Here is a 25901-nt window from a genome sequence, read left to right on the forward strand (position 1 = left end):
CAGGAAATGAGGCTTCCTTAATGTCATGAACAATGGAAATAATTTGCTTTACTTGTGCTTCCAATTTGCACTGAGACTTGTAGCACTTGGGCTTTTTCTGGTCACATTGTGCAGCGTCTTTCAGCTCAGAGTAGTTGCAGGTACACACACAACTTTGGCAGTTATTCCGATGGAACTTTCCTTTTATCTTGCATCTGTTAGGAGTATTAACTTACTTTAGAACAGCCCTCTCCCTAACATTTAGTTCTTACAAGAACAGATTGAAGGGCACTACTTGGAAACAACCAGTAAAATCTAAGCACTGTTTTTCTTCCATTTCCCAGGAGGTGACCTTGGACTTGGTGGAGCTGACCTTTAAAGATCAGTATATTGGGCGTGGGGATATGTGGCGACTGAAGAAAAGTTTGGTAAGGCCTCCAATGTCCTTATGTGTAGGGTGGAGGAGGTTATGTATCTTTTCTTTTGCTTGCTGTCAAAGAAAATAAGTGTTTACAAAATATAGAAAACTGAGGACAAGACCTTATCAGCACCTCCTGAGGAACTTATGCTGTAAGTGGTACATCAGAGTCAGAGAAGTGGATGTAAATGTGTTGCAGAAAAAAATAATCCTCTCACTTCCTACTTCATTGCTGTAACATTAATTACTGCCTTGGGCCCTGAAAATGCTGTTGAGAGGTTGTTTCTTTTTTCTTATGTTCTGAATTTTAATGATTTATTACATTTGGAAGGAATTGAATCCAAATGTTTTTCAAGTAGAAGTACGCTGAAGTATCCCCTCTCTGATGGCACCACTTAATAAGCAACTATTAGAATACTTTGTTTCTGCATCTCTGAAGTGCAGTTTTTGGCTTTTCTAAGTGCAGTGAATTAGTAAATTGGTCTGCTTATTCTGAGCCTACTGTTCTTTTAACACCTGTAACTATTCTTTCTTAGGTCAGCACATGTGCATATGTCACCCAGAAAGTTGAATTTGCGGGTATCAGGTCAGTGCCTCCTCTGAGGGCTTACTGTTAGTTATGACTTTAGAGTAATGAGACCATAGTATCCAATTGGAGAATCTTCTCTGAAAAATCCATTACGTTTTATTGTTCTTTTACTCTTCTGTGGATTTCTGTCTGCACCATGAGGTGGGGGAAGGCTTCTATCTGATTTGGGGTGGAAGAAACTAATAGTAGGACAGCCAGCCACACTTGTTGCTTCTGATGAATACCAAATAATTTTCCTTTCACCTCTTAAGATAATATTTCCCCTGCCCTTCCCAAGATGTATTAATAGTTCAGATGAGAATCACTTCAGTTGCTGTTGAGATGACAAAGGGACAAGGAAATGTGCAGATGCAGAGGGAAATGGCTGTTTGACATCTTTTGGATTAAAGATCAGGTTTTAACCAAATAAACTACTCCTGTCTTCAAAGTCATCCTTGAATGCAGATTTTGGTACATCCCTTATTTGCTCAGATATTGATTCTCTAATCTTCATATTCACTCTGCTTAGCAAGTATTCTGCACTCCTTTTCCTCCAGGGCGCAGGCAGGTGAACTGTGGGTAAAGAGTGAGAAAGTCACTTGTGGATACATCAGTGAGGACACGCGGGTAAGATTTCAGGGAGCAGGGAAAAGGAGGTTTTTCCCTTCCTTTGCTTGCTGGGGTTCTTGTAATTCTGTCTTACTTGCAGGTTTGTATGGATCATTTTAATTTGCTGTGTTGTAAGGTGAAGAATGGCAATAAATTCAGGAGAATGAATGATTAGTAAACTTCAACTCTTCTGCGCTGGCAGCGCTAGGAGTTACTTGGGCTGTTGAAATGCCAACTCGTTAGAGGGGAAATTCCCTATGATGCAGCGGGCACAGTCATATAAGTTGCTCTGTAGTTAATTTTTCCATTTGGGCCTTTTACTGAATATACCTTGTTTTAAATAAGATCTTTCATTCCTTTGCAGGTGGTGTTCCGTTCCACTTCTGCCATGGTTTATATTTTTATCCAGATGAGCTGTGAAATGTGGGATTTTGATATTTATGGTATGTAGGTAACTGACCTGTCTGATTGTGAATGTGGATGGCAGCAGCTATCCTTTCTGCCACTACTAGAGAGCTAAAATATCCTGCCTTTGGCCTAGGCAGTGCTCTGAAGTGTGCTATGATGCCTTCTTAGATCTTTACTTGCAGTGCCATGCTTTTCTGTGTCCTGGGTATTCCATAATCTTCCTGTCCCTGCTGTAGGGCCTGGGTACCATTATCTCAGTGATGAAATCAAGGGGCCAACTCGACTATGAACCTTGGAAAGGTTTTCTGTGGATATGAACGTTTGGTGTTGAGCACAGGTGCAAGCCTGTGGGAGTGCTGAAACCAGTAATGCGTGGAAGTCCTGTGCAAAGAGGACCTTGATGTTTTAGATTTCTCTTGACTTTGGCTTAGTGAGGAAGCAAAAACCCTGCCTTAGCCCAGGTAGAATCAGCTAGAAGTATTGAAACTTTAGGCATTAAGAATGAGTCACTTCTCTGTGTCATTGTCCTGTTTTTTTTTCTGGCTTAATTCTTTAGCAAACCTCTTACCACTTCCTTTGACCATGTGTTAAGGCATATGTAAGTGGGCAACTATTCAAAACTGAGCAGGGGATCAGTTGTGCATACTATGCCTGAAAGATAGTACAGATGCTTTCCCAGCATGCTGCGAATGTGTTGGAAAACTGAATTTAAAGGTCAGATCCTTTTGACAGTAAGTCTTGTTTACATCCTCTGAAACATAGTCATGCCTTTTAATCTTTGTCATCTTTGCTTTAGTGATACTAGCATTCACTATGCATACAGCTGCTCTGATTCTAATGAAATTGTCCTAGAATGTCAGGGTCAAATATACCCCATAGTTGAAGTAACTGCTGTTATTTGATGCTTTGGAGATGTTTACTTTGCAGGGGACCTATATTTTGAGAAAGCTGTGAACGGTTTCCTTGCTGACCTCTTCACAAAATGGAAGGTAAGTAGCTAATTGAGTTCATCCTGTTCTGAAAGAACAAGTCAATGCCATCTTAATGAGCCAATTGATGCACCAGTTTGAGGAAGACCCAGATTGAGTCAGGCAGTGCTAAGATTTGGAGGGCTATGAGAGGTGGCTCCTGGGTGTCAAATGAGTCATTACTGCAGGTCTACATTAAATCATATATGTGCTGACTGACCCAATACTGATCTGTTGTGTTTGCTGTGTTTGTATCATACGATTTGTTTGTGTTGAGGCTCTGACTGAACTAAAGTCACTAAATGTGTAATATGGTTGGTTGTGTTTGTGCAGTAATGCACAAGTCTGTTTTACACAATTTTATTTGTTCCAGGACTCAGTTCCGAATATTTCCCTGGTGCAGTGTGTAATCTGTTTAGTGCTGCTATCTTTTAGCATGGAGGGGTTCCAGTTTGTAGTATATGGGCTGATGATGATGTGCAAGGTTCTTGAAAGTGAATTGCTTCAAAAATAAAGCCTCACTACCTCTTATAGCTGAACAACCCAGAGCTGTCTCCTGTCTCAGTGCATGATCTGGCTCAGAGCCAGGTACAACTGCTGCTAGCAGTCCTGCAGCAGGCTTCCGCGGACGAGAGAACCATATCAGTACTCAAAAAAAGGCATATATAAAATCTGCAACCTAAATTGGAGGAGTAGCTAGACAAGGCAAAAGAGTCAGAAATCCTAGATGTGTAACATCTATGCATAGTACTGCCCGTGATGGTCCCAAATGAAGGAGAGCAGGAGCATGCCCAACAGATTGGGCTCATTTTCATTGTGCTTTTTGTCCATTGGAGAGTTGTTAGGAGCCCTGCATGACATGTCTGTAAAATGCCTGGTTTGCTTTTAGTACTACCATACCGTGTTAGATATGGGCCTGAGTGATGCTGGGGCTCCTGGGGCTTTTCAAGCTTCTCCTTTCGAGGGGATGGCCAGTGTGCTCTTTACAGCTTAATTCCACTGCATGCATCAGCACTGTAACTGTTTAGTGAAGTTTTAATTTTTTATTTCGCTGGAATTGTTAGGGGCATCTCTCTAAGCAGTAACAAATAAGAATATCAAATTGCCATGAGTATGTACAGACAAATTGAGTCAGTTGTCTGTATTTTTTAAACAAAAATCTTGTATCTTGGCAACTACAGAGAGGCATTTCTTTAGAGACTAGTGGAGAGTGCTCCTGTTAAATGTGATACAGCCTTAGAAGCACAGAATCTACAGGACAGACCATTATGTTATATCAGAGGCGTATGCAGCACTCATGCAGATATATTAATACAGCAGTCTACCTTTTTCTAGTCACCTTTGGTCCTAGGTGTGAGGGGAAAGAGGATGTTACTATATGTGTATATACAGTTTTCTACTGAATGTGACCCTTAAGGTTTTCTTTTTTCATCTGTTCTTCCTGGACAGGAGAAGAATTGCAGCCATGAAGTGACAGTGGTTCTGTTTTCTAGAACATTTTATGAAGCAAAATCTATAGGTATGTAAATATTGTATTTTCATGTTTCTATTTTAAAACCTATCTCCTTCTCTCTTGAAAGTTGATCACAGTCTGCCAGTGACTTTTTCCCCTAATTTTTTACGCCCATGTCCGAAGTATTCCCTACCAAGCACAGTGGATACACAGCCATTCTTATGGAAGTACTGCAGTCAAAGCCTTACATAGAAGAATATACGGCAAATTTTCCTCGTCATATTCAAGCTGTCATATTGTTTTAAAATCAATTTTAATATTGTGTAGGAGATCTGATATTTCTCAAAGTTGTTTGTTTGTTTGTTTTTTTAAATGGAAATAACAGCTCCTTACTAGAAAAGATGAGTCATTTCTATACGAGAGCATAGGATAATACGTGCTTTTCCTTCTGTTTCAGATGAGTTTCCTGAAATGCATCGTGCATCAATTCGGCAGGATCATGAGGGAAGATTTTATGAAGATTTTTACAAGTATGTCTTCCCCCCACTTCTTTTACCTCTTGTCTCCCAGTGTATGTGCAACCCATGTGCAGAAGATCATGTTATTAACTGTAGGACCTTGCAAGGAATTAAGATTGTGAAAAGCGTCTATGTCTGAAACTGGCAGCAAATTGATGAGTAGTCCCCACTCCATCTGTGAGTGCACACCCATATTTGCTAAGTCAGTCTTCCACATACGTGTGAACATTGTGTTGGCTGTGCTCTACTGGAATTGTCAGTGAACTTAAAAGTTCCGCAGTGTTGGGAGTAGTTTTTGCATAAGGCTTGGCTTTTTTTCAGATCTTTCTTTACCTTCTTGAGTAGTTGAAGAATAGATGGTACCATTACTGAAACAACAAGTGTTCCCAGTTAGGTACTGGACCTCTTTGGCTGATGTTCACAACAGATGAAGCTGTCAAAGCTGGCATTTAATTCTGAACTTGGACTTGTTAACGATCTTACTGCTTTGCAGAACAGTGATGCTATTTAACATATAATGTTGATCAACCATTTAGAAGCGAGAGATTATTCTGGCCGGGCACGTGTCCAGCTTTGTGTGTACATCTACACCTTAGTGATTGCTACAAGTATTCAGTAGTTCTAATGTGCTGCCTAGCAGAGGGGAGAAACACTCACCTTTTTGTGCATTCCTTTCTCTATAGTTTGTTTATCCCTCTCAGTTCCTTTTCATAGCTTCTTTTCATGATGCTCATTAAGTTGTGCTCTTTCTAGAGTTGTAGTTCAAAATGAGAGACGAGAAGAGTGGACCTCATTGCTAGTGACCATTAAAAAGCTTTTCATCCAGTATCCTGTGTTGGTACGACTAGAGCAAGCAGGTACAAGAATCCTCCTTTCCCATGCTTTTACCCTTTTCTCTCTCTTTTTTTTAACCCTTAAAGTTGTCTGTAAACTCTAGTTTCAGTTGGATTCTGGCATTGTACTACTTAATGCTCCCCTGGCTGGGCTGTTTTGCTTGGGTCTTTCTGTCAGACATACCGATACCAATTTTGCCTGTATTTGTTGGAGTGATAGGATTTACTACAAATGCAGAGTGGGGATTTTTGTGTTTGTTTGGGGGTTTTTGAGGTTGGGTTTGGTTTGTTTTTTTTTTCCAAAAGCTAATTTATATAGACATGATAATTTTTTTCTTTTTTTCCTTCTGAACACTTGTCCAGAGGGCTTTCCTCCAGGTTACAATTCTACCTCGGCACAAGGGAACTACCTGGAGGCCATAAATCTTTCATTCAATGGTAAGTTATGAACAATGGATAAAAATGTACAGGGGAAGAACCATTAAAGCAACGACCAGTAAACTGGTGTGGACTTCTGTTGCCGGTTCCTTAACACTGGGAAGAGGAGGGGACTATTAGATGATTAAGTTATCATTTTCAGCCTCAGAACAAATTGTCTTGTGTGTCTCTGGAAAACCAGGGGCGCTCAAATAACTTGAGTATTGGGTATTTCAGGCTTCAGGAACCATTTACAGGGCCTTGTTAGGGTAAAACATTTTCTTCTAGCTGTGTATCTGTATGAGAACCTCTTGGAATAGAAGTTGGAATTTTAAATTATAGGAAGCATTTCAAAATCAGGTTAGCTCAAATTGTGATTTAGGTGAAGCTGATCCATCTTTTTTAGCAGGAAGATAGATTTGATGGGCTGAAAGGGCTCTCCAAAGATCTACTTTTTGTGATTCTGTACATCAGATGTCGTTCTGTCACCTTAATGGCTGTCTTGTTACTCCCATGGGTGGGAGCATGGGATGTTATTTAAAATTATTAGTAATGGACTTTACCTTGTTGGGGGTTTTTCGGTTGGTTTGTTGTTTTTTGTGGGGTTTTTTTTTGGTGATATTATAAAGGAAACACTAAGCATATGAGAAAAAGATTCCTTTTTATGTATCTAGTTCCCATCTTCTCTTTTGCCTTAACTCTTCTCTCTCCTGTAGCTTTATTAACATTTATTGGTTGGACAAGGCTATGTACAAGCCCTCTCATGCTTGCATGTGCTTTTTGGAAACCTGTTTAATACCACTGTTAATAGAGAGTCACCTCCCTTGCTCTGAAAAAAAACCCATCCAGCATCTTTTTTCTTTTAAAGTATTCCCTAATTCTTTCTCTTAGTGTTTGACAAGCATTACATAAACCGGAACTTTGATCGGACTGGCCAGATGTCTGTGGTTATCACACCTGGTGTGGGTGTATTTGAAGTTGATCGGCTTCTTATGATTCTAACCAAGCAGCGGATGATAGACAATGGTAAGTAACTAGTGATGCTGTGCAATCTTTATGAAGGCAAACAGGCATAGTTGGAAAAGCTCTAGCCATTTCTTGCTATGAAAAGGTATCTATTGTAACTTGTGTACTCTGGGAAGAGGGGTTACAGCTGGAAGACTTGTGTCTCCACACTTTGTGTTGAAATGGGCAGATTTTTAGAGAATTTACAGGCATTTAATTTCTTTTGTTTGTGATAGAGAAGTTCATCTGTCCATGCAGACCTTTCCCTTAAAGGATAATCTTGCATGACTTGCATTAGTTTAGAAGAAACGTTTCTTCTATCCCCACTGGCACTGTTGTTTGTTACCATACCACAGCACTATTAACTACCATTTTCAGTATAATTACATCTTACAATCTGATATGAATACAGATTGGGCCTTCAGCTCAAATCGATGATCTGTTTTGGCTTGGCATATCAGTCCTGCTTGGTAGATAGCTGAACTCTGCTGTTCTTTGTTTACAGGGATAGGTGTGGACTTGGTATGCATGGGAGAACAACCATTGCATGCTGTACCACTCTTTAAGGTAATGCATACTTCTTTTCCCTTCTCTCTGCTTCTACTAGAAATGTTACTCATTTTGTGACTAGCTAGACACAGCTAGTTGCTATGCTGTTGAATTACTCTTACAGCTCCATAATCGCTGTGGACCCGGTGATTCCAGATTGGGTGATGACTACAATATTCCACACTGGATAAACCATAGGTAGGTGAACTCTCTCAGCCTTTGCTAAACACTTCTGCTTTGCTTTCCTCTTTATAATCTGTTGAATTCTCTTTCTTCTTTCATTGTTAATTTCCTCTGCTCTCCTTGTGAAACAAAGACGTATATTACAATAGTCTTGCAGAACTAGAACTGTTCTTGCAGAACTCTGGGTGTTAATGCAACATACCAGAGATGATAGGCAATTTGCAGAGGAACAGGTCTTGATCTTAAGCTCTTTTTCCAGCTAACTTAGTTCTAGCCTTTAGTTATGCTCAAAAGGAAGTCAGGAAGCTAAACAAAAAATACAGTCGCTTCAACTGGATTAGTTATTAGTGAAAGAAAATACATTCCAAATGAACAGTTATGGGTAGAGAAAATGTAGATAACATGGATAGTTGTTGCAGGAAGCACTGAGGCTCAGTGTTACAGTGCTTCACTCCAAGATGTGGTAGGTTTCCTTTCTGCTTTCTGTTAAACATTCTGTGCCATAATACTCTCTCTTCTTTCCCTACACATAGAGATCAGGGCCCAGGATGAAAACTACCTCCTCAGTCCTTGTTCTGCTGTAGGAGTATTTATTTTTCTCTCTTTTAATACCTCATTCTATCTGCATGCATTAACTGACTGTCCTGGCCAATTACCATTCATAGGTTGCTTGTACCCAGTATTTTCAAGTGGCTGGAAGGCATCTGATCTTTGCCATAGATGAAAAAGGTGTTTGAAGGCTTATAATAAGACAGAATTTAAAAGATTCAGATGACAAGAAGCAGATCTTAATGAATAAGGAGGTCTGTAGTTTTCAAGCAGCTGATGTGAGTCATTACTGTCATGTAAATTAGGGAGAGAGTTGTGTAAACTGCACAGTACTGTATAGACAATGAGAGCAGGTACCTTTCTGGAGAAGAGGAAGTGAAGTGGGGAATGCAGGTGTAAGCATGTGAACAAGTGGTCTAGACTGAGGCTGTACGGGAATCAAAGGCTGGGCTTTAAGGAAAGAGTAGCTTCTCTCTATTTAACCATCCGGCAGCGTTTTCCATATGTTGTCTTATGCAGAAAAAAGTATCCCGCTTTTCTCTGTCTAATAGTTAGCTCAAATTCATGGCTGTTTGCTGTAGCTAACCAACTGTGTTCAGTTCTTAGAAGACAGCTGCGCCACCCTATTTTTCCTTTCAGTTTCTACACATCCAAAAGCCAGCTCCTGTGTAACAGCTTCACTCCACGGATCAAGCTGGCAGGAAGAAAAGTAGGTGTCTTTCTGATTTATCTTTTCTTCTTACTAGCTTGTCAGATACCTTTCTCAGCCAAGCATCAGAATCTTTCTAGTAAGTGTTCCAACAGCTGTAACTAAGTTTCTGTGTTAAAGTACAGTGAAGGCAAAGCTGTAATGATTGTTGAAGGGATTGTGAATGAGTTTGTAGGTCTTTCCTTTCTAGGGTGAAACTAGGTGAGAAATGTTTTAGCTACCATAAAAATTAGAGTTTCATTCTATAACAAAGAACTCCATGGAAAGGAAGAAAGGTGTTGAAAAAGATGTGTTTTTTACGCAGGTCTGTGACTGAGTATCAGTATTTAATACTTCTGAAGTGCCTCGCTGAGTCAGCAGGATAAACTTTAAATCTGATGCTTGATCACACTGGGGGATATTTCCTTAGAACATGCTGACTGTCTCCCTTCTCTTTGTCTTTTCTCTTGGTCTCTCTTTCTTTTTTTTGGTCACTTCATACTTCCTTTGGACCCTCCAGCCACTGACCGAGAAAGCAAAAAATAACCGAGATGCCTGTGAGTAATTCTGTTCTGGAATGATCTATCCCACTGACACCCAAACTAACAAACAGCTGTAGTAGGACAATGACACTTCAGCAAAAACACTACTGATGAGATGCGGGAAGGGACAATTGTTGCAGAAAACCATCAAAACCACGTAGTTGTTATCCAGGAAGTTAATGTGCATGTGTCAGTTGCCTTGGCAGATAACTGCTGTGGAGGGGGGAGTGTCTGTCCTGGCTACTTGTCACCTGGCCAGAGGAACAGATGGTATCAGACTGGTGTGTTAGCAGTACTGTTCGTGGGAGTAGGACAGGAGGACATTCACTGGCTTGGGATGTTGTCAGTGCTATGACCACAGAATTGCAGTGGGAGAAGCCTGCATTCTTCTAATACCACCTTGTTTCAGGAAGGTGTACATTCTATAATTAACGCTGTCCATTCTGCCAAAGATGCTTTAAAATGTGCAGTTCCCTCATGAGGGAACTTGAGGCATCTGTTCATACAAGGATTGATTTGTTGATTACTTGGATAGATGGGGGTAAGATACTGGACCCTCAGCAACCCTGAGTCACGGGTACCAACTTGGATAATAGAGCTGCTCCATCTGTTCTGCTCATGAGACTTTTGTGTGTGATTTCTTTTGGAATAGATACTTTTCTTAGTGGTGAAAGTTGGATACTTTCAACTTGCAGATCTTGAACATTCTTGACAGAGATTCCAGTGCTATATTTCTATTTCAGCATTAGGGGCTCCAAAGGATGCAGAGAATGCCCTGCCTATCCAGGTAGATTATGATGGCTATGATGCCCAGGTGTTCAGACTGCCGGGCCCATCCAGAGCCCAGCGCTGTACCACTTTCAGGTAAGAGACTTGTGAGTGTACTAGTTCTAGAGTAGCCATGTTATGGTGTATTTCTTGATGTATAAAATGTTTTGAGAAGCATAAGGAGAATTAAGCTCCCCATGCCCACATTTGAACAGAAAGCTTTATCTGTAGCTAGTATTTGTGGCTCATTGTCCAGTAATTTACTTCTAAGATAGAGTGTGGGATCTAGGTAAAGGCATAAGCATACTTTTTCCTTACATCTTTAATCTGAAGTAGAATGAAGCTAGTCTCCCTTGCTAAGTTCTTAGCAGATTTTGCAACTGGGTAAGAAAGTACTTGTACAATAGACTTGCCAGAGTTGTAGAACTAGCATTAGTTTGATGCACTGCTTCATAACTGGTGCTGAATGTAGAGTGGTGGGGAATCTTCCCTGAAAATTAAGCCTTTCTGAAAGAGAGAAGAAACAGAGAAGTTGAGTGCGGATTCTCAAATATTCCATGGCCTTTCATCTGAGAAGAAAGTCTCAGTTCTCAGGTTCTGGCCAAATTAACTGAACAGCCTACAAATTTTAGTGCTTTTTCAGGAATATGGGATTAATGAACTAGTTTTGAAGTATTTTTTTGTTTTCCTTCTTTCAGTAGTATTGCCTGAATCTGAGGAAGCTGTGCATGCGGACTTGCTTATTAATATGAGCAGCTTGTAGAAATTGATGTTGGAAGATGCCAGTACAGTTTAATGTAGTTAATCATTCCAAGTAGTTTTGCTGGAGCTATGTGTTCCTTGCATGTAGATGCAGGTCTAGTATCTTCTAGACCACATCTGTATTACCAGCTTGGTGTGGTGTCTGTAGAATTGCAAAAAGCGTCAAGCATGCTCTTTTCACTGCCATTGTGCTGAAAGCATTTTAGTGTTTTGTTCTTCTGTTGCGTGATGCACAAAAGTATATAGTACCCACATAGTAAAAAAACAGTGATAGCTTCCCTGTAGTCCTCTTCTTGAGTTTACCTATTGAGTTTCTTACATGACTTGGGCGTCAAGCCCGTGGATAACCCAGGAATTAATCTCTTATCACTGGACGTATCTGTTTATTTTCAGCAGGTCTGTGAGGGAGAGAGAAAGTCGTACCAGAAAGAGCTCTAGTTCCTATGACGTCTCCTGCAGCCCCTCTCTGCAGAGCCGCACGCTGCCCCCAGAGGAGGTGAGGAGCCAGGCTTCTGATGACAGCTCACTGGGCAAGATCTCCAACATCCTGATGATCCCACGGCCTCACCTGCACCAGTGTGAAGTCAGCAGCTCTTTGGGCTATACCAGCACCAGAGGTCAGCCGAAGGCAGATGGGAAAGTACTTTAGGTGTGAGAGGGGAGAGAGGAGATGGAAGTTTGTGTTGGCCTCTGCAAGGCCAGCACAGGGGAGGTGGTGCTTGCATTAGCTTTCATGGTGCACCTTTTCCACAGTTCCAGCTATGGCTGGGTGTGCGTTCTCCCTTTGTTATCCGTGTCCAATGGAATTGCTTTTTTTATTGGCTTGTCCTAAATAGAAGTGTCCTGACACTGATTTGCTCTTTTCCCTTGTCTATTGCCGTCTTTAATATTTGACTATTCTCCTGTGTCTTCCTGCAAATGTGGACATACACAAGTAACTTTTAATTATCCAGGTCACCTATAATCTGTCAAATGAGAATTGGCCTTAGTAGTGAGCCCTGGGGGTCCCTGCTTATAACTTCTCTCGATGGGGATTTGTTGTCATTAAGAGTCGCTTTCTGGATCCTTCCTTCTGACAGTGTACTGCTGAGCTATCTTGGTGTGTTAGTAGTACTGGCAGTCTCCTTTTTTCCTTCCAATTCAATTTTGTTCTCAGACAGTATGTGGTATCTTCCACAAACCTAACTCATTTCTGGGTAAATTGTATTCCTCATGCAATTGCTTGATCTGTAAAATTCTGTCCCTGAAGGCTCTATGTTTTTTTTTTCCATGTCATGCTGTGTGACACCTGATACCATATTTATCCTGTTACAGGAATTGGATTTACTGATGTGGAACTGCTGTCACACAGTGTACTTCACATTACGTTTACCTTCCATGTTTTCCCCTGCTGTCTGTTAATATACACTGGGGTTTTTTGGTATTTCTATTACTCCATTAGCAGGATAGTCTTGTGACCCAGCTGAAGGTGTGCAACTGGATGGAGATGTGTGTGGAATAGGACTGGCAGGGAGAGAAGAGTCAGAGAAATTGTCCTTTTTCACATGTTCTAGTTGGCAGTGTAGAGTGGTAAATGAGACCCTTCCTTCTCTTTCGGATTTGTTGAACAGAGTAATTGCTACTTGGTCATCTGGTTTATTTCTCTCTCCAATTTCTAAATAACTGCACTTCTGTTCTACATTGCATAGCAATGGCTAACGGCTAGCTTGTTGAGATTGTGTCCCCTGTCTTCTGGAAGCAATCCCTTATTTCAGTGGTCAAATCTGAATGTTAACAACAAAGGCATATGTTGCTCAGTTGTAGTTTCTGCAATGTCTTTGGTACTTGTCCTGAAGTTTCTGGTGTGTCAGTCTCCGGATTTCTCAGGAATTCTCAAAGTTCTGATTAATTCTTCATAGTTGACTTAGCATGTGGTTTCTTTATGACTTCATTTAGTATAAAGTGACACAGAATACAGCAATGCTGTAATGGCAGATGAAATAGTACTTTTTCTTGTCTGGATTCTTGTTGTAACTTGCAGACTGGATTGAAATCACTTTCAGCTTCTCTCCCTGCCTACTCCTCAGCTCTCCATATCCCAAGACAATTCATTCTCTTTTGCTTGGGTTCTGTGTGATCCCACGCTGACTTTAAGTTGTGTTTTCTAGATGTCCTTGAGAACATGCTGGAGTCTCAGCAACGTGACTCCAGTGCCCCTGGGAGGTTCCATGTTGGCAGCGCAGAGTCCATGCTGCACATTCGGCCTGGGGGATACACACCCCAGCGAGCACTGATAAACCCGTTTGCCCCATCCCGCATGCCCATGAAGCTTACATCTAACAGGCGGCGCTGGATGCACACTTTTCCTGTGGGTAAGTGTTTCATAGCATATTAGATTGCTGTTACTTTTTCCTTGTCCAAACATTAACATAAGAGAACCAGTGTGAACTGTGGTGTCTTGAAGTACTCTGCACTGTAACAGAGGCTGAACTAAGTGTATAGTCTTGATAAATCAGAGATCCTCTCTTTGAAAATATTACCATCTGTTGGCAAACTTGTAGCATCAGGTACTGTGGGAACATTCTTACAGGTGATAGTGTCTGTTGAAGTGAATCATAACTATAATTTGGGTTGACTTTCAGATGCTGAATTGTTCTGTTTGTTTAGCACCTTGTAAGTAGGCCCTCCAGAATGTTTAAAAGAGTATTCTGCTTCTCCAGAGAACGTGCCAGAGGTTCAAGTCTGAAGATTTCGTAAACATGCTTTCTTAATTTCCATTGGTTAGCATTGCCTGTGTTGTTGACAAAAGGAGGGTATGAGCAACTGAGGAATCAGTGCAGCTGTGGTGATTAATGATCAAACTGTAACTGTGTAGGTCCATCAGGAGAAGCTATCCAGATCCATCATCAAACCCGTCAGAATATGGCGGAAATGCAGGGCAACGGGCAGCAGGATCTGACACATTCCTCTGCTGAGCTGCTGGAGCTGGCTTACCATGAGGCAACTGGCAGGTGAGGTCATTAGGATCAGTCTGTGTAGACTTTGCATGAACATCCCTTCTCCTTAAAATTTTATATAAGTTACAGCCAGGCAGTTATAGGCTGTGATCTTTAAGGTTAATAATACGTTGTGTCAATGCCACATATGCAGAATATACTTTTGTTTCAGATATAAAGCTCTTTTGGCAAGGCTGGAGATGGTTTACCTGCCCTAATTTGGGGTAGGTGGTAGTTTATCACAGAGGGTTTGCAGTGCATGACCAGTACAATGCATCATTCATGGAATTGTTCAGAATTGCCTTATAAAAGCCTGTGTCTTTAATTCTTGACTTACTATCCCAATAGCTGTCACCTTCATCCCAGAGTAGAACATTATTTTAGCACAGGGCATAGCTTTGCCTCACAGTAAGTGTCGAGAGTGCTATCCATTCACTCCTGTCTTCCCCATGCTGGTAAGAAGTACGGCCATCGTAAACATCAGGGATGGACTGCAAATGAAAGGACCTGTGTTTGTAAACTAGTTTTCTTCTAAAAAGCAAGCTTTGGTCAGTGTTGGGAGCTTATATTGATTGTTGGCTCTGAGAAGCGAAAAAGATCCCAGTGTTACGGGATGTAGCATGGTTGTGGGGAGGCTGTTTTTAGAGAGCTAAATCAGATCGTTCACTTCACCTAGGCCATTTTTCAAGCTGCACAGTTGTTCTCCAGTCTCCAGATACTGTCTTACCTGTTTTTATCTGATTATTCTTGTGTTGAAAAGATTCTGTCTGTGTTTTTCACTCATCATTAAATGTTGTTTACCAAAACCATTTTAGTAGCTTAGGCAACTTCAGAATTGCCAATAAGTTTGTTTCTTTCATCATTAACTTTGGTATCTTTCCTGCTGTGTGCTTCTTTCCTCTTGCATGCTTCTAGAAATTCATGTTACATACTGTTTCTGAATGTCCAGGGTGAGGACACTGATGGTATTCTCTGCTTTTTTAATTTTCAGGGTTTTTTTTCCTGCTATCTTCGTCAGTCCTTCAGGAAATTGCACTGCCTAATTATTATTTCATATTCTGTTTTTTCTTCCTTTTCTAGGGAAGTTGTTGTTCTATCTTATACTTTGTATTGTCCTTTAGAATACTCTAATCTCTTTGTGTTGCATAATTTTAATATTACATCATCTTCACCAACTTTGTTCCCTGGTTTGACTTCAAAAAAAAGAAAAAAATTGCCTTTTTATTACTTCACAAGTACATTCTAGTGTGCTAAATTATCTTGTCATTAATGCCAATCTCTTGTGTCATATTCTTGATAATTCTTTTTCTGGATCTCTCTGTCATCTCTGTGGGTGACATACTCATCCAAAGCAATTTGCTCAGTCTGGAATGTTGGCTTTATAGATCATGAAATCAGATCTGTAAATAACTAGCTAAGTTTTGTTTCTCTCCTGGGAGGTGTATGAGTAACTGGTTCTCCACTGTCCTGTAAAGATAGTGCGTTGGTTATTGCTAGAGGCAAAGAATAAACAGTATGGACAGATATGGAATATTGTTACAACCTTCTCCGTGCTGCTTTTGTGCCTGTTACCGTGTCTGCAAACATCATTAAGAGCCTGGTTTCACTGTTGGCTCAGCTGAGGCAGCAGCCTGATCACTTGTTATGTGTTGTATCAGCTCTATGTTAAAAGCGAGGAATGGCATGAGTGAGGGAAGTTTGTGTAATAAAGGTTATTTTGTTTTTCTGCAGACATATCAGCTCTCGGCATCCGGGTGACAGTGCCTCTTTCCTGAGCTTCAGCGGAACAGAAGAGTACTCTAATGGGCTGGCTGGCAGCAACGGTGCAGGTAACAAAGCAGTGATAGAGCATGGAGTTGGGAGAGGAGGCCCTTCCTTATTAGCAGTGACAAAGTAGTAGAGCCACAAGTCATGGAAGGTGGGTGGACCAGGCATTACAAAGTAGAAAGAATCAATAATAGAAAAACAGTTTTCAACTCTGAGTGATCTGTTAATGCTCTTACTTGGACTTCTTGGTGTGTGGTAGTTTTCTGGTTGGTTTGTTGGGTTTTTTTGGTTTTGTTTAATGGGTCTCTACTTTCTAGGTATTAGAAACTTTACTACAGAAAGACGCTCATTGTTTACATATGATAAGCTCCCAGGCAGTTGCTTTGTTCTATAATAACAAAGCACTGATGTTCAGATGCAAAAAATAACTAAATATGCACTGGTGGTCTTCAGAACACTTTTTTTCTGGGTGGGGTTGCCTTAAAGTGTCACCCTTTGGATTAAGAAACTTGTTTGAATATATATATTTTACATATACAAGCTGATGGAAAGAATAAAGTTTGATGGTTTCTAGGTTCTGAGACAAACTTTAAAAAAGCTGGTTTATTGTGTGTGGTAAATTCTGGGATTAGGTGTTTTCTAGCATTTCTTGTCATTATCTAGAAAAGACATTTTCTCCAGATTATAAGCATTTTGAACGTGGTGCTGCTTATACTAAATGTTATTCACACGGCCCGAAGTATTTCATCACATTTTTGAGAGAAGACACATGTCTGTACTTTCACTTCAAGATTAGCACTCTCTTTCTTACCTTACCCAGACACCTGAATTGGTGGAAATCTTCAACATTTCTTTTGAGTCCTGTAAGTGGAACAACATGCCACACTAAGCATTCTGTTGTGTTGTCTGTTTTTTGCAACCTACCTTCTGATTTTATGGACGTGCTTTTTAGATAGGCACATGGAAAAAAAAATTGATCTTTTGGACTATAGCTTCAAGACTTCTGTTCTTTTTTCAAAACCAATTTAAAGTTTTTAAAAAAAATTAAAAATCACCTTTCTGAATTACATTTGGATGAAAACAATTGTTTTCCCCTATGCTCATACCTTGAAGAGCCATAAAGAAGTTAGCAGACTTAATTTTCTTGTGTCTCTCTTGTCTTGTGTTCACGTAGATGCATTGAAAGTGATTTTGTTCTGTTGTTTCCTTCTGTGAATTTCATCTTGAATACATTTCATTTTCTTGCTTTCCTTTTTTTTTTGGTCTGCCTTCCAGATAGACTTTGTTTGTTCTTGCAATTGCTAAACTGCATTTCAGCTGCTGGATACAATTTGCACAACGTAGATGCAGAGTATATCCTGGCAATAAGCATGCTTGCATTTTATAGAAGTCTCTTGCGCCTGTAGATTGGATATAAATCACGTATGTGGTGAAAGTTAATCTGTCTGTCTTTGTGAAAGTCGTTATGAGCACCTTCCCTGACTAAACGCCCTCAGCCATCTGTAGCTGCCACACTGTGATTTGACTTATATTTCTCCCTTATGGTTTGAGTCACCTATGAAATAAACCAGGTTTTTTTTTTTTTAATTTCCCAAAATATGATTTCTCAGTGCGTCTGGTTCTCCTCTGCTGCCCACAGCATGCTTTGCTGCAACATGGGCTTCACAGTGAAAAATTACACCATTTATTTACATTGACATTTAGTATGTTGTCTCTGTTGTCCAGCAGATGGTAGATGATAGTTCAGAGCGAATAAATCTTGTTGCAATTCCGTAACTAGATGGCAGATGGCATCAGCGGAGTTGGTGAAAGATGAATGCCAATTTGAGCCAGCTCCTCTACTGTTTTACTGGCATCATGATGGAAGCAGATAACCATCCTTTCTGTTAGTAAATGCTATTTAGAGTAACAGCTATGATGTTGGTATCAATTTCCTGGATAAATCTACATAAGCTAATTTTATAAAAATGGCTCCTTTTAAATCTTTGGAGGCTTCCTGAAATTTATATGTTGATAAATGCCTTTTAAGACAGCAGTTTTTCTTGTCTCCTTAGCTGCTTGTTTCTCCTCATGTGCCACAACAGTTGTTTATACAGCTACATGGTGAACCAGCTCAGGGAACTGATCCAAATGAAGAGTAACTGGGATTTCTCTTTGCTGTATGGATTGTTTCACTGTAACTACACAAATATTGATGCAAATACAGCAGACAGATGTGAAATGGGGACTAGGAAGAATTGGTCAAGGGGTACCATAGCATCATGTCGGCTTAGTGTTCACTGCGCTCTAGTTTTAGATTCTCGGTTTTTCAGGTTCATAGGCTGCTTAAATGAATTTATTTGACAGTGAGAAAAATCATAGTGTCTTAAGTCCTAATTAAAACTAAGTATAAATTTTCATTAGTCTTAAGTCCTTTATTAGTCTTTATTTTGGTTAGTATAAACTGAATTTTGCTCAAAAATGTAGTATCCCTTCAATAGCTATCATTTTATCTCCTTTCACAATGAATAAAAACTTCCTTACTATTCTTTCTTAGTGAAGTGTGGACCAAGGTATATCTTACAGGTTGAAACATAATGGAAATTGCTGCCTTTTCAGAACATGGTAGTTTTAAACAGTCCGTAATTAATATATTGGACCTATTTAGGGGTACTAAAGGCTTAATTATTACTTTTCAAATTTTTAGCCTGACGGGGATAAAGAGGTAGTTTGTATTTGCTGAATCAAGATCACCTGTTTCGTTTCCTTCCCACCTCCTGGCAGAGAGGTGAAATGTGTACTGGTAGTTTATGCCTAAAAATGTTGAAATTGGAGTAAATCTGTATCATGATTTTCATAAATTATTTAGACTCTTTAGAGTCTTAGATAATTAGAATCTTATATATGGGTTCTCCCACCAGGTGAAAGTCTGTTATAATTTCCTTTCTTGCTGCTCCTGTGTTTTATTAAATTCTTACTCTTAACTTATCCGTTGTTCATAAAATGAGAAAACCAATAAAGTGATTCTGGGTTTGGGTACTGAATGGATTTAAAGGTACTTAGCAGCTGAGACCTTGAGATTAGCAAGCTAAACGATTACAGGTAACTCTTCTTTTTTTTGTTATTTGCTTTTTTATGGCATCTACTTTTCAAGATGTATTTCACCATTTTGGATAGGTTGTTTTTGCTTGTTTTTTAGCTACTGAACACTTCTAATGAGATGTTCGAATTTCACCCAAGATATCTTTTTTTTCGTCATTAGTTGTCCTTGTGTATTTTTCTGCTGTGCAGAACCCTGAGTTCTTTCCAAGGAAGGAAATGCCATATTCTTAAAACATTTGCATGCTTTTGATTCATTTTTATTTGAAATGAAAGTGAAATGCATAACTGCTTGAAATAAAATACGTATTTATTTCTTTTGTAGGGATGAACCTCAAAACTCAGAACAAGGATTCCTTGGAAGATGCTGTCTCTAACTCTCCAGATCCAAGTAAGCAGGAGAAAGGTTTGGAAAAGAGTTTGTATAGGTGGGAAGTTGGGGAGGGCAAGGGCATGTACATATATAGAAGCATCGAGAGGTAGTAGACAAGAAACTGAGGAGCCTACTTGGCTTTTGGCAGTAGTTCATTTTGCCCTGCAGTAATTTGCAGGATCTCCCTGTACTGTGTGTCTCGCTGTGATTGCAGTTCTATATCTCTTAAGAATATGTGAAACTGGTTGTCATATTACATCTGAAATTCTTTCCTTACCAGACACTATTACGCAAAAAGTTAAAGGTGCTGAATTCTTATCTGCCTCGCAATATGAAAAGTTTGCTTGGCACCAGCTAATCAAAGCAGAAGTAGTACTGTCAGTTTCTGAATTTGGTACCATTTACTGAGAAATGTCTGTCTTCATCTAACACAGCAACAAGTGTGTGACTGCTTAAGAAAACATTTTCTTTATAGCGGTCTGTCCTGTATTACTTTCTTGTGCAACATTCCTGCCATTAATGTTTGTATTTTTATAGTAAAATAACATTCTGTCTATAAGATCTCTATGACAAGAAGTTAAGAATTAGTAGTTGGCCAAGTGCCTTGGTATAGGTCGTTTGAGGCAGGTTAGAATGTAGTGCAGTAGTGAACTGATGACTTGATATAATTTAGTTAGCTTTTACTTTTTAATGTCTAGTTTTAGATCTTTGTAATCTCAAAACTGCAACATAACTCTAGAAAAGGGTGTGGGGAAGGATTGCTTTCCAAGTTACTATTTTTCTGGTCTTCCCACCTCTCTGGATCTGTCTTCTGTTTTTCTAACTGTAGAAATACTCCCTTTTCTGCTGTTGTACTATTCCAGAAAGAGGCTGGTCTGTCATTGTTTCCCTCCTCATCCCCAGCTCCTTCTGCAGTTATCTAGGATGCAAAGCTGGTCTTTCACACTTGGAAAGTTGATCTGTTTTATTAATAATGAGTCACTGCACCTGACTTGCTGTAATTTCGGAAGAGTGGTGACTATGTCAGCTCTAGCTTTCAATCAGCAGAAAATTAAATGTATTAACTTTGAATGCTATTTGCATGATGGGATTGAATTAGCATGTGCACTGCATTGTTTAACAAACTCTGTCTCTTTCTCTCCCTCCCTTCTTCCCGTCCTTATTTTCTTTTCCCTTCCCATTTCACCCCTTTTTTGTCCCTGTTGACTTTATGCCAACTCTGTTTTTGTCCCTCATTCTTTCTAACTTTCCTCTTCACACATTTCTTTCATCTTCTTCTGCACCCTATTTTTTCATGGGTGACCATATATGCCCCCATTGTCTGCCCCCCCAATGATACAACGAGGCAGTTCTGACGCTGTCTGCTCCCCCCGTAGTGCCAGGCTTCTGTTGTACAGTTGGAGTGGACTGGAAATCTCTCACTACTCCGGCATGTCTCCCTCTTACCACGGACTACTTCCCCGACCGCCAGAGCCTGCAGAATGATTACACTGAGGGTTGCTATGACCTCCTCCCAGAAGCTGACATTGACAGGTTTGGCCAGCACCTTCTCTGTAAAGTACCTTGCATTGAATCAAAGTGCTTAAGGCGCAGCTGATGGAAGAGGAACACTGTGGAGACTGTACAGGAGAAAGATGAATTGCTAACATAGTTAGCAGCAGAATACTTAGATTTTTCTCTTTTCCGTGGCAACTTTGGACCTTTTCTGATGTTACCATCTGACAGTATTGTGTTGTTTAGATTTTATGTTAGAAAATGTTTGCATACAAAATTTTACATCTCTTTTTTCTTTTGTGCTTCAATCAAAACCAACCTCAAGCTATCATCTTTGTTAACCTATTTTCTAGCATGTATTTTGGAAACAGTAAATGAGCAAATGCGTGTGTACACACAGGGTTTAAGATACCCTCAGTTTCAGGGATATTTAGTTTAAAGAATCTTGGTAGAAAATAGTGTTGGTGAGATAAATAGAACTTATCAACCTGTCTTGGAGGTCTCTGGTAACTGTTCTATGATAGGTTGGTTTGTTTTTTTTCTGAAGTTGTCTCATCTTTTTAAACATTTTTCAAACTTTCCACAACTTGTAAGGCATCAGAAAGACCTGTTCGTGTTGCTGCTTTGTGAACCAAATAAAAATATTAGGGTGATTGAAATACATAGGAAATAGAAGGATTAATAAAGAAACACTAAAAGAAATGTCAAATATCCCTTTATATCAGGAAGGTGAAGTTCAGAGCAGAAGTAGTTATAATAAGATGCCATAGTGATGTGTCTTTTAGTCTCTCTCTGCTTTAGACTTTCCGCTGTGGGAGAGGGTGGAGCATTGTCTGCACACCTGCAGTTCTGAGCTCTGCTGAACATTTACAAACTGCACTGAGATTATCTGCAAAATGCCGTAAAAGTGATCATTGGTGAATTTATTGGAACTGTTGTAAACAAATTTGTTACTAGTTGCAAAATTGCTTTCAAAGGCATTAATAAATATTGCCAGACAGCTAATCATCACCTGTGTAAAGCAGAAGGGTACCCATTTTTCTCTCCTGTTGCTGCAGGTTGGGTTTCACAGGCAGAGGGCTCCACTTGCCCAGAGCCCAGTGCAGGCAGAAACCCTCAATTAGGAAATGCAGTGCTAAGAATAGGTGTGTGGTCAGCTCCCTTATTCTAGTCTCCTTAACCTTTGTGTTCAGGAGAGATGAGGAAGGAGTGCAGATGACAGCCCAACAGGTGTTTGAGGAGTTTATTTGTCAGCGTCTCATGCAAGGCTATCAAATTATTGTGCAATCCAAACCACAGAAACCAGCCACAACTGTGCCACCCCCGCTCAGCAGCAGCCCTCTTTACAGTCGAGGTGAGTGACTTTGTATTGACAATTCAGCCTTTTGTCTTTCTCTCCTTCTGCCAGTCCTAGTAACCTGTATGAATCAGGCATATATGCTCATTGAAACCCTCTGTTCTTTTTTCTTTCTCTGTTTTTTTTTGGTTGTTATATGAATATCTTTGTTGGGAGAGAGCCTGGTCTGGGGCAGCACAAACAACTCAGCTGCACCATGATGGGACAGGTGCAGGATTTTTGAACTGTAATAAGAAACTGGCCTCATATTCATGATGATGAGCCCAAAGGAAATATGGCTTGAGTCCTGTTTGGGTGAATACATCTTAAACACAATTCACATGGTGGCTGCAGGGCAGGCACATCTTGAGAAGATGAAGACCCAAAGTTCCCAAATATATGTATCTACAAGCAGTTTCCTAACTCTAGAATAGCTGTGAAGGTCCCAGGTAGACAGGTAGAGCTTCATTGTCCTGAAACCAGGAGTTGGCTAAACCTAGTTAAACCCCATAGGACTGGAGTGGGTTAAGAGGGTTTCATATTCCTTTGAGAGAATCTCACTTGCTGTTTGACTTCTGACTTTTTTTCTGGATATTCTCTAGACAAGTCAGCATGATACAGTGTTCATAGAGCAGGGAATACATGTGAATAGGATATGGTGGTTGTTCATTGGTTTGGGAATGAGCAGCAAGGCTCCTTTGGTAAAGTGCTGAGCTTAGTGGTTAGTTCCAGGAATGAAGCACGGAGAGGAAGCGAAAGTGGAGCCCAGCTTTACCATCATTCCCACCAGTTTCTCAACACTTCATATTGTCTGTTCTCTAGTTGTCCTGACTGGAAAAGGTCTATATTGGTGGTGTATGAATTGTGAATGCCTTTCTTCTTCAGTTGTGATATAGCAAATCTTGACTGTAAGAACAAAAGGCTCATTGTGCATATGTTCCTTAAAAAGGTGGCCTGAAAGGTGGCTTGTAGTTTCTCTTGAGTTCAGAAGCCCAATTCTGGAGTCTCTTTCTATAGGTACAGTTTGTTGACAAAGTTCTGACTATTGCAGTAAGCTGAAAGAGGGTGTGTGTTGCTTTTTGCAATTAGGTCTTGTATCAAGAAATCGCCCTGAGGAAGAAGATCAGTACTGGCTGAGTATGGGCCGTACTTTCCACAAAGTAACATTAAAAGACAAAATAATTACTGTGACTCGATACCTGCCAAAGTGAGTATCTCTCTGGTTGAGCCATTTGCTATCAATGTTCAGATGAACATGCTTTTGCAGCTGCCTGTACTTGCTTGAAAGAACATACTGTAGAACCTTCTTTCTCTTTAGGAGAAGAAAGAGAAGCACTGCTATTGATGATGCTGAGATTAATGTTCGCGTTTTCTCTTTTAGGTATCCGTATGAATCTGCTCAGATAAACTACACCTACAGCTTGTGCCCCTCACACTCTGACTCTGAATTTGTCTCTTGCTGGGTAGAATTTTCCCATGAGAGACTCGAAGAGTACAAATGGAATTACTTGGATCAGTATATCTGCTCTGCTGGCTCCGAGGATTTTAGGTGAGATCTCCTTTTTGCATCCAGACTGTTCTGTGTCCTAATTGCCTCTTTTCCTTTTTGACCTAAAACTTCTTCAACAAGTTTAACCCACAAATGCTCAGCACTCCAGGGAGAGTAACTGGCCTGCTTTCACTTGTATGGTGCTAGCAGCTGTTGCCTTGTAGGAATCTTACTCTGTGTTGCTGTTGCATTATCTGACCTTTGATACAAAGTCTTGATCACAAAATTCATCATGAACTTTTTTTTTTCCCTCTGCTACAAATGCAAAGAAATATGATGGCATTTTGTACCACACAGATGCTTTTCTTGGCTTCTTACTCATTTCTGGATCTGACTCAAAACTTCCGTTTAGTTTGAATCTGTTTGAGACTTGCTTGAGTCCTAGACTTAGCTTGACTGTAGTCCTACTCCTAAGCTATGTAGAGCAGGGCTTCTTATTACCAGTGTGGAATATCTCCACTAGTATCAATAGCCTTTTTGATACAAAACCAGTCTTTCTTTATCTTTGTTTCTTTTCAGGTCTCAATCAAAGTGCCTCCTACTCTAATGTGTACCTTTAAGATTCCTTTTTCCTTGCTTATTTTTACAGAAAAAACCTTTGTAGCCTACCTTGTACAGAAAAGAAAACATATAATACCATTACTCTGAAAATAGCCTTGTTTTCTTTTCTGCACATCAATGTTCTAGTACTTGCCAGTGATATTCATATTGCTGACCATTCCTTTGCATGTCTGCTCTTTTTCACTCAGGGATAGCAGAATGAGATTGTAACTATCCTTGCTGAAATTTACAGCAGATAGATATGTATTTTACTTACTGTAAAATCCTTCATAGGAAACTGTGCTGAACTCTATCCTGTCTTCCATGTTCGTTCAGCCTTATTGAGTCACTGAAATTTTGGAGGACCCGCTTTCTGCTTCTGCCTGCCTGCATCAGTGCCACGAAGCGCATTATGGAAGGAGAAGTGCACTGCGATGTGTACGGTGACAAGCCCCGTTCTGATGAGGAGGAGTGGCAGCTCCTAGATGGATTCATTCGCTTTGTGGAGGGTTTGAACCGCATTCGTCGACGCCATCGATCTGATCGAATGATTCGAGTGAGTCAGCTTTTAGTTGGGTGAGAAGCTGAGTTTGAGTTTTATCTGAACCATCGAGTGACTCTGAGACAATCCCAAGCAAGTTGGGGGTATATGTGTATCTGTGTGGCTAATCCATACATAAAGCACAGTGCTGACCAACGTACTGTTTCAAATTTCAAATAGTATGGCCTTGTTAACACCTTGCTATTCTTGAACTAATTAAATTTACCTGGAATGAGTATCCCATGCTGCTGTGGCTGGAATCAGAATCAGAAGAGTTAGCTCATTCAATGAGAAGCTAAGCTCTCATGCTTGACGTTGCCATGCCTTAGCCTGTTGGTGCTCTATTTTTTTCCTCAGGTGGTCTTCTCTTACCACAAGCCTGATGCCACCTCTTTGCATATGTGCATTGCTTTGTGCAGTAGATATGGTTAGCCTGGACACATTATTGCACCTTGTGATGCAGAGAATTGCTAAAAAGGGATCTGTGAAGTAGTTAAGCTGGTAACTTCTAGCTGGGTAGGCTTTGTGCTGCAGACTTAGGGTTGTGAAAAGAGAACGATATGGGTGAATTTCTGGTGAACAGTAGTTTCAAGAGAGTGCTGAGAAACTGGTTAGTGTGTATCAAATTCTCTTCCAGTTCATACGCTGAATAGGGTAATTTTTGTCAGAGCAAATCCACCTTTTCCAGAATAACATCCATTTTATTTTGAGAATAGCATCCACATAAGACACTAGGCTGTTCCTTTTCTTGTGTAGCTATGGTTTAACTCCCTTTTTAAAGTGTACCTAATAAAGCTCTGCTGACATGAGGTGTTGTGTTCTTGCTTACTAGTTAAGCCTAGCTTGCCTAAGTCTGTGCTTCCATTTTTCATTTGTTAGAAAGGGTCTGCCATGAAAGGCTTGCAGATTGCTGGTCCAATTCCCACCCACTCTCTGGAGCAGTCTGGGCCTCCCATTGGAAAGAAAGGAACCTCAGCGCTCTCAGCTCTGCTGCAGATGGAAGCCAGTCAGAAGTGAGTCTCTACAACTAG

General features: G+C 40.2%; 1 protein-coding gene across 10 annotated transcripts in view; it reads left to right on the forward strand.

The window, feature by feature from the left end:
- The window catches only part of DEPDC5 (DEP domain containing 5, GATOR1 subcomplex subunit), a 47832-nt gene that overhangs the window by 4230 nt on the left and 17701 nt on the right, over window positions 1-25901 (forward strand). For 5 of the 10 annotated variants that reach the window (XM_074887661.1, XM_074887668.1, XM_074887669.1 and 2 more), the window contains exons 6-31: window positions 324-407; window positions 934-983; window positions 1523-1592; window positions 1939-2017; window positions 2910-2971; window positions 4400-4469; window positions 4861-4933; window positions 5675-5778; window positions 6118-6192; window positions 7063-7197; window positions 7682-7743; window positions 7850-7923; window positions 9097-9166; window positions 9666-9702; window positions 10431-10551; window positions 11611-11834; window positions 13365-13568; window positions 14072-14207; window positions 15924-16021; window positions 19363-19428; window positions 20760-20943; window positions 22098-22258; window positions 23330-23447; window positions 23622-23789; window positions 24666-24885; window positions 25750-25883. In XM_074887661.1, the coding sequence (XP_074743762.1) occupies window positions 324-407; window positions 934-983; window positions 1523-1592; window positions 1939-2017; window positions 2910-2971; window positions 4400-4469; window positions 4861-4933; window positions 5675-5778; window positions 6118-6192; window positions 7063-7197; window positions 7682-7743; window positions 7850-7923; window positions 9097-9166; window positions 9666-9702; window positions 10431-10551; window positions 11611-11834; window positions 13365-13568; window positions 14072-14207; window positions 15924-16021; window positions 19363-19428; window positions 20760-20943; window positions 22098-22258; window positions 23330-23447; window positions 23622-23789; window positions 24666-24885; window positions 25750-25883 (2879 nt within the window). The remainder of the gene's footprint in view (window positions 1-323; window positions 408-933; window positions 984-1522; window positions 1593-1938; window positions 2018-2909; window positions 2972-4399; window positions 4470-4860; window positions 4934-5674; window positions 5779-6117; window positions 6193-7062; window positions 7198-7681; window positions 7744-7849; window positions 7924-9096; window positions 9167-9665; window positions 9703-10430; window positions 10552-11610; window positions 11835-13364; window positions 13569-14071; window positions 14208-15923; window positions 16022-19362; window positions 19429-20759; window positions 20944-22097; window positions 22259-23329; window positions 23448-23621; window positions 23790-24665; window positions 24886-25749; window positions 25884-25901) is intronic. The other 5 variants (XM_074887665.1, XM_074887670.1, XM_074887667.1 and 2 more) reach the window with 3 other exon arrangements.

This window comes from Strix uralensis, chromosome 17, assembly GCF_047716275.1.
Source record: "Strix uralensis isolate ZFMK-TIS-50842 chromosome 17, bStrUra1, whole genome shotgun sequence".
In the NCBI taxonomy this organism is placed as follows: Eukaryota; Metazoa; Chordata; class Aves; order Strigiformes; family Strigidae; genus Strix; species Strix uralensis.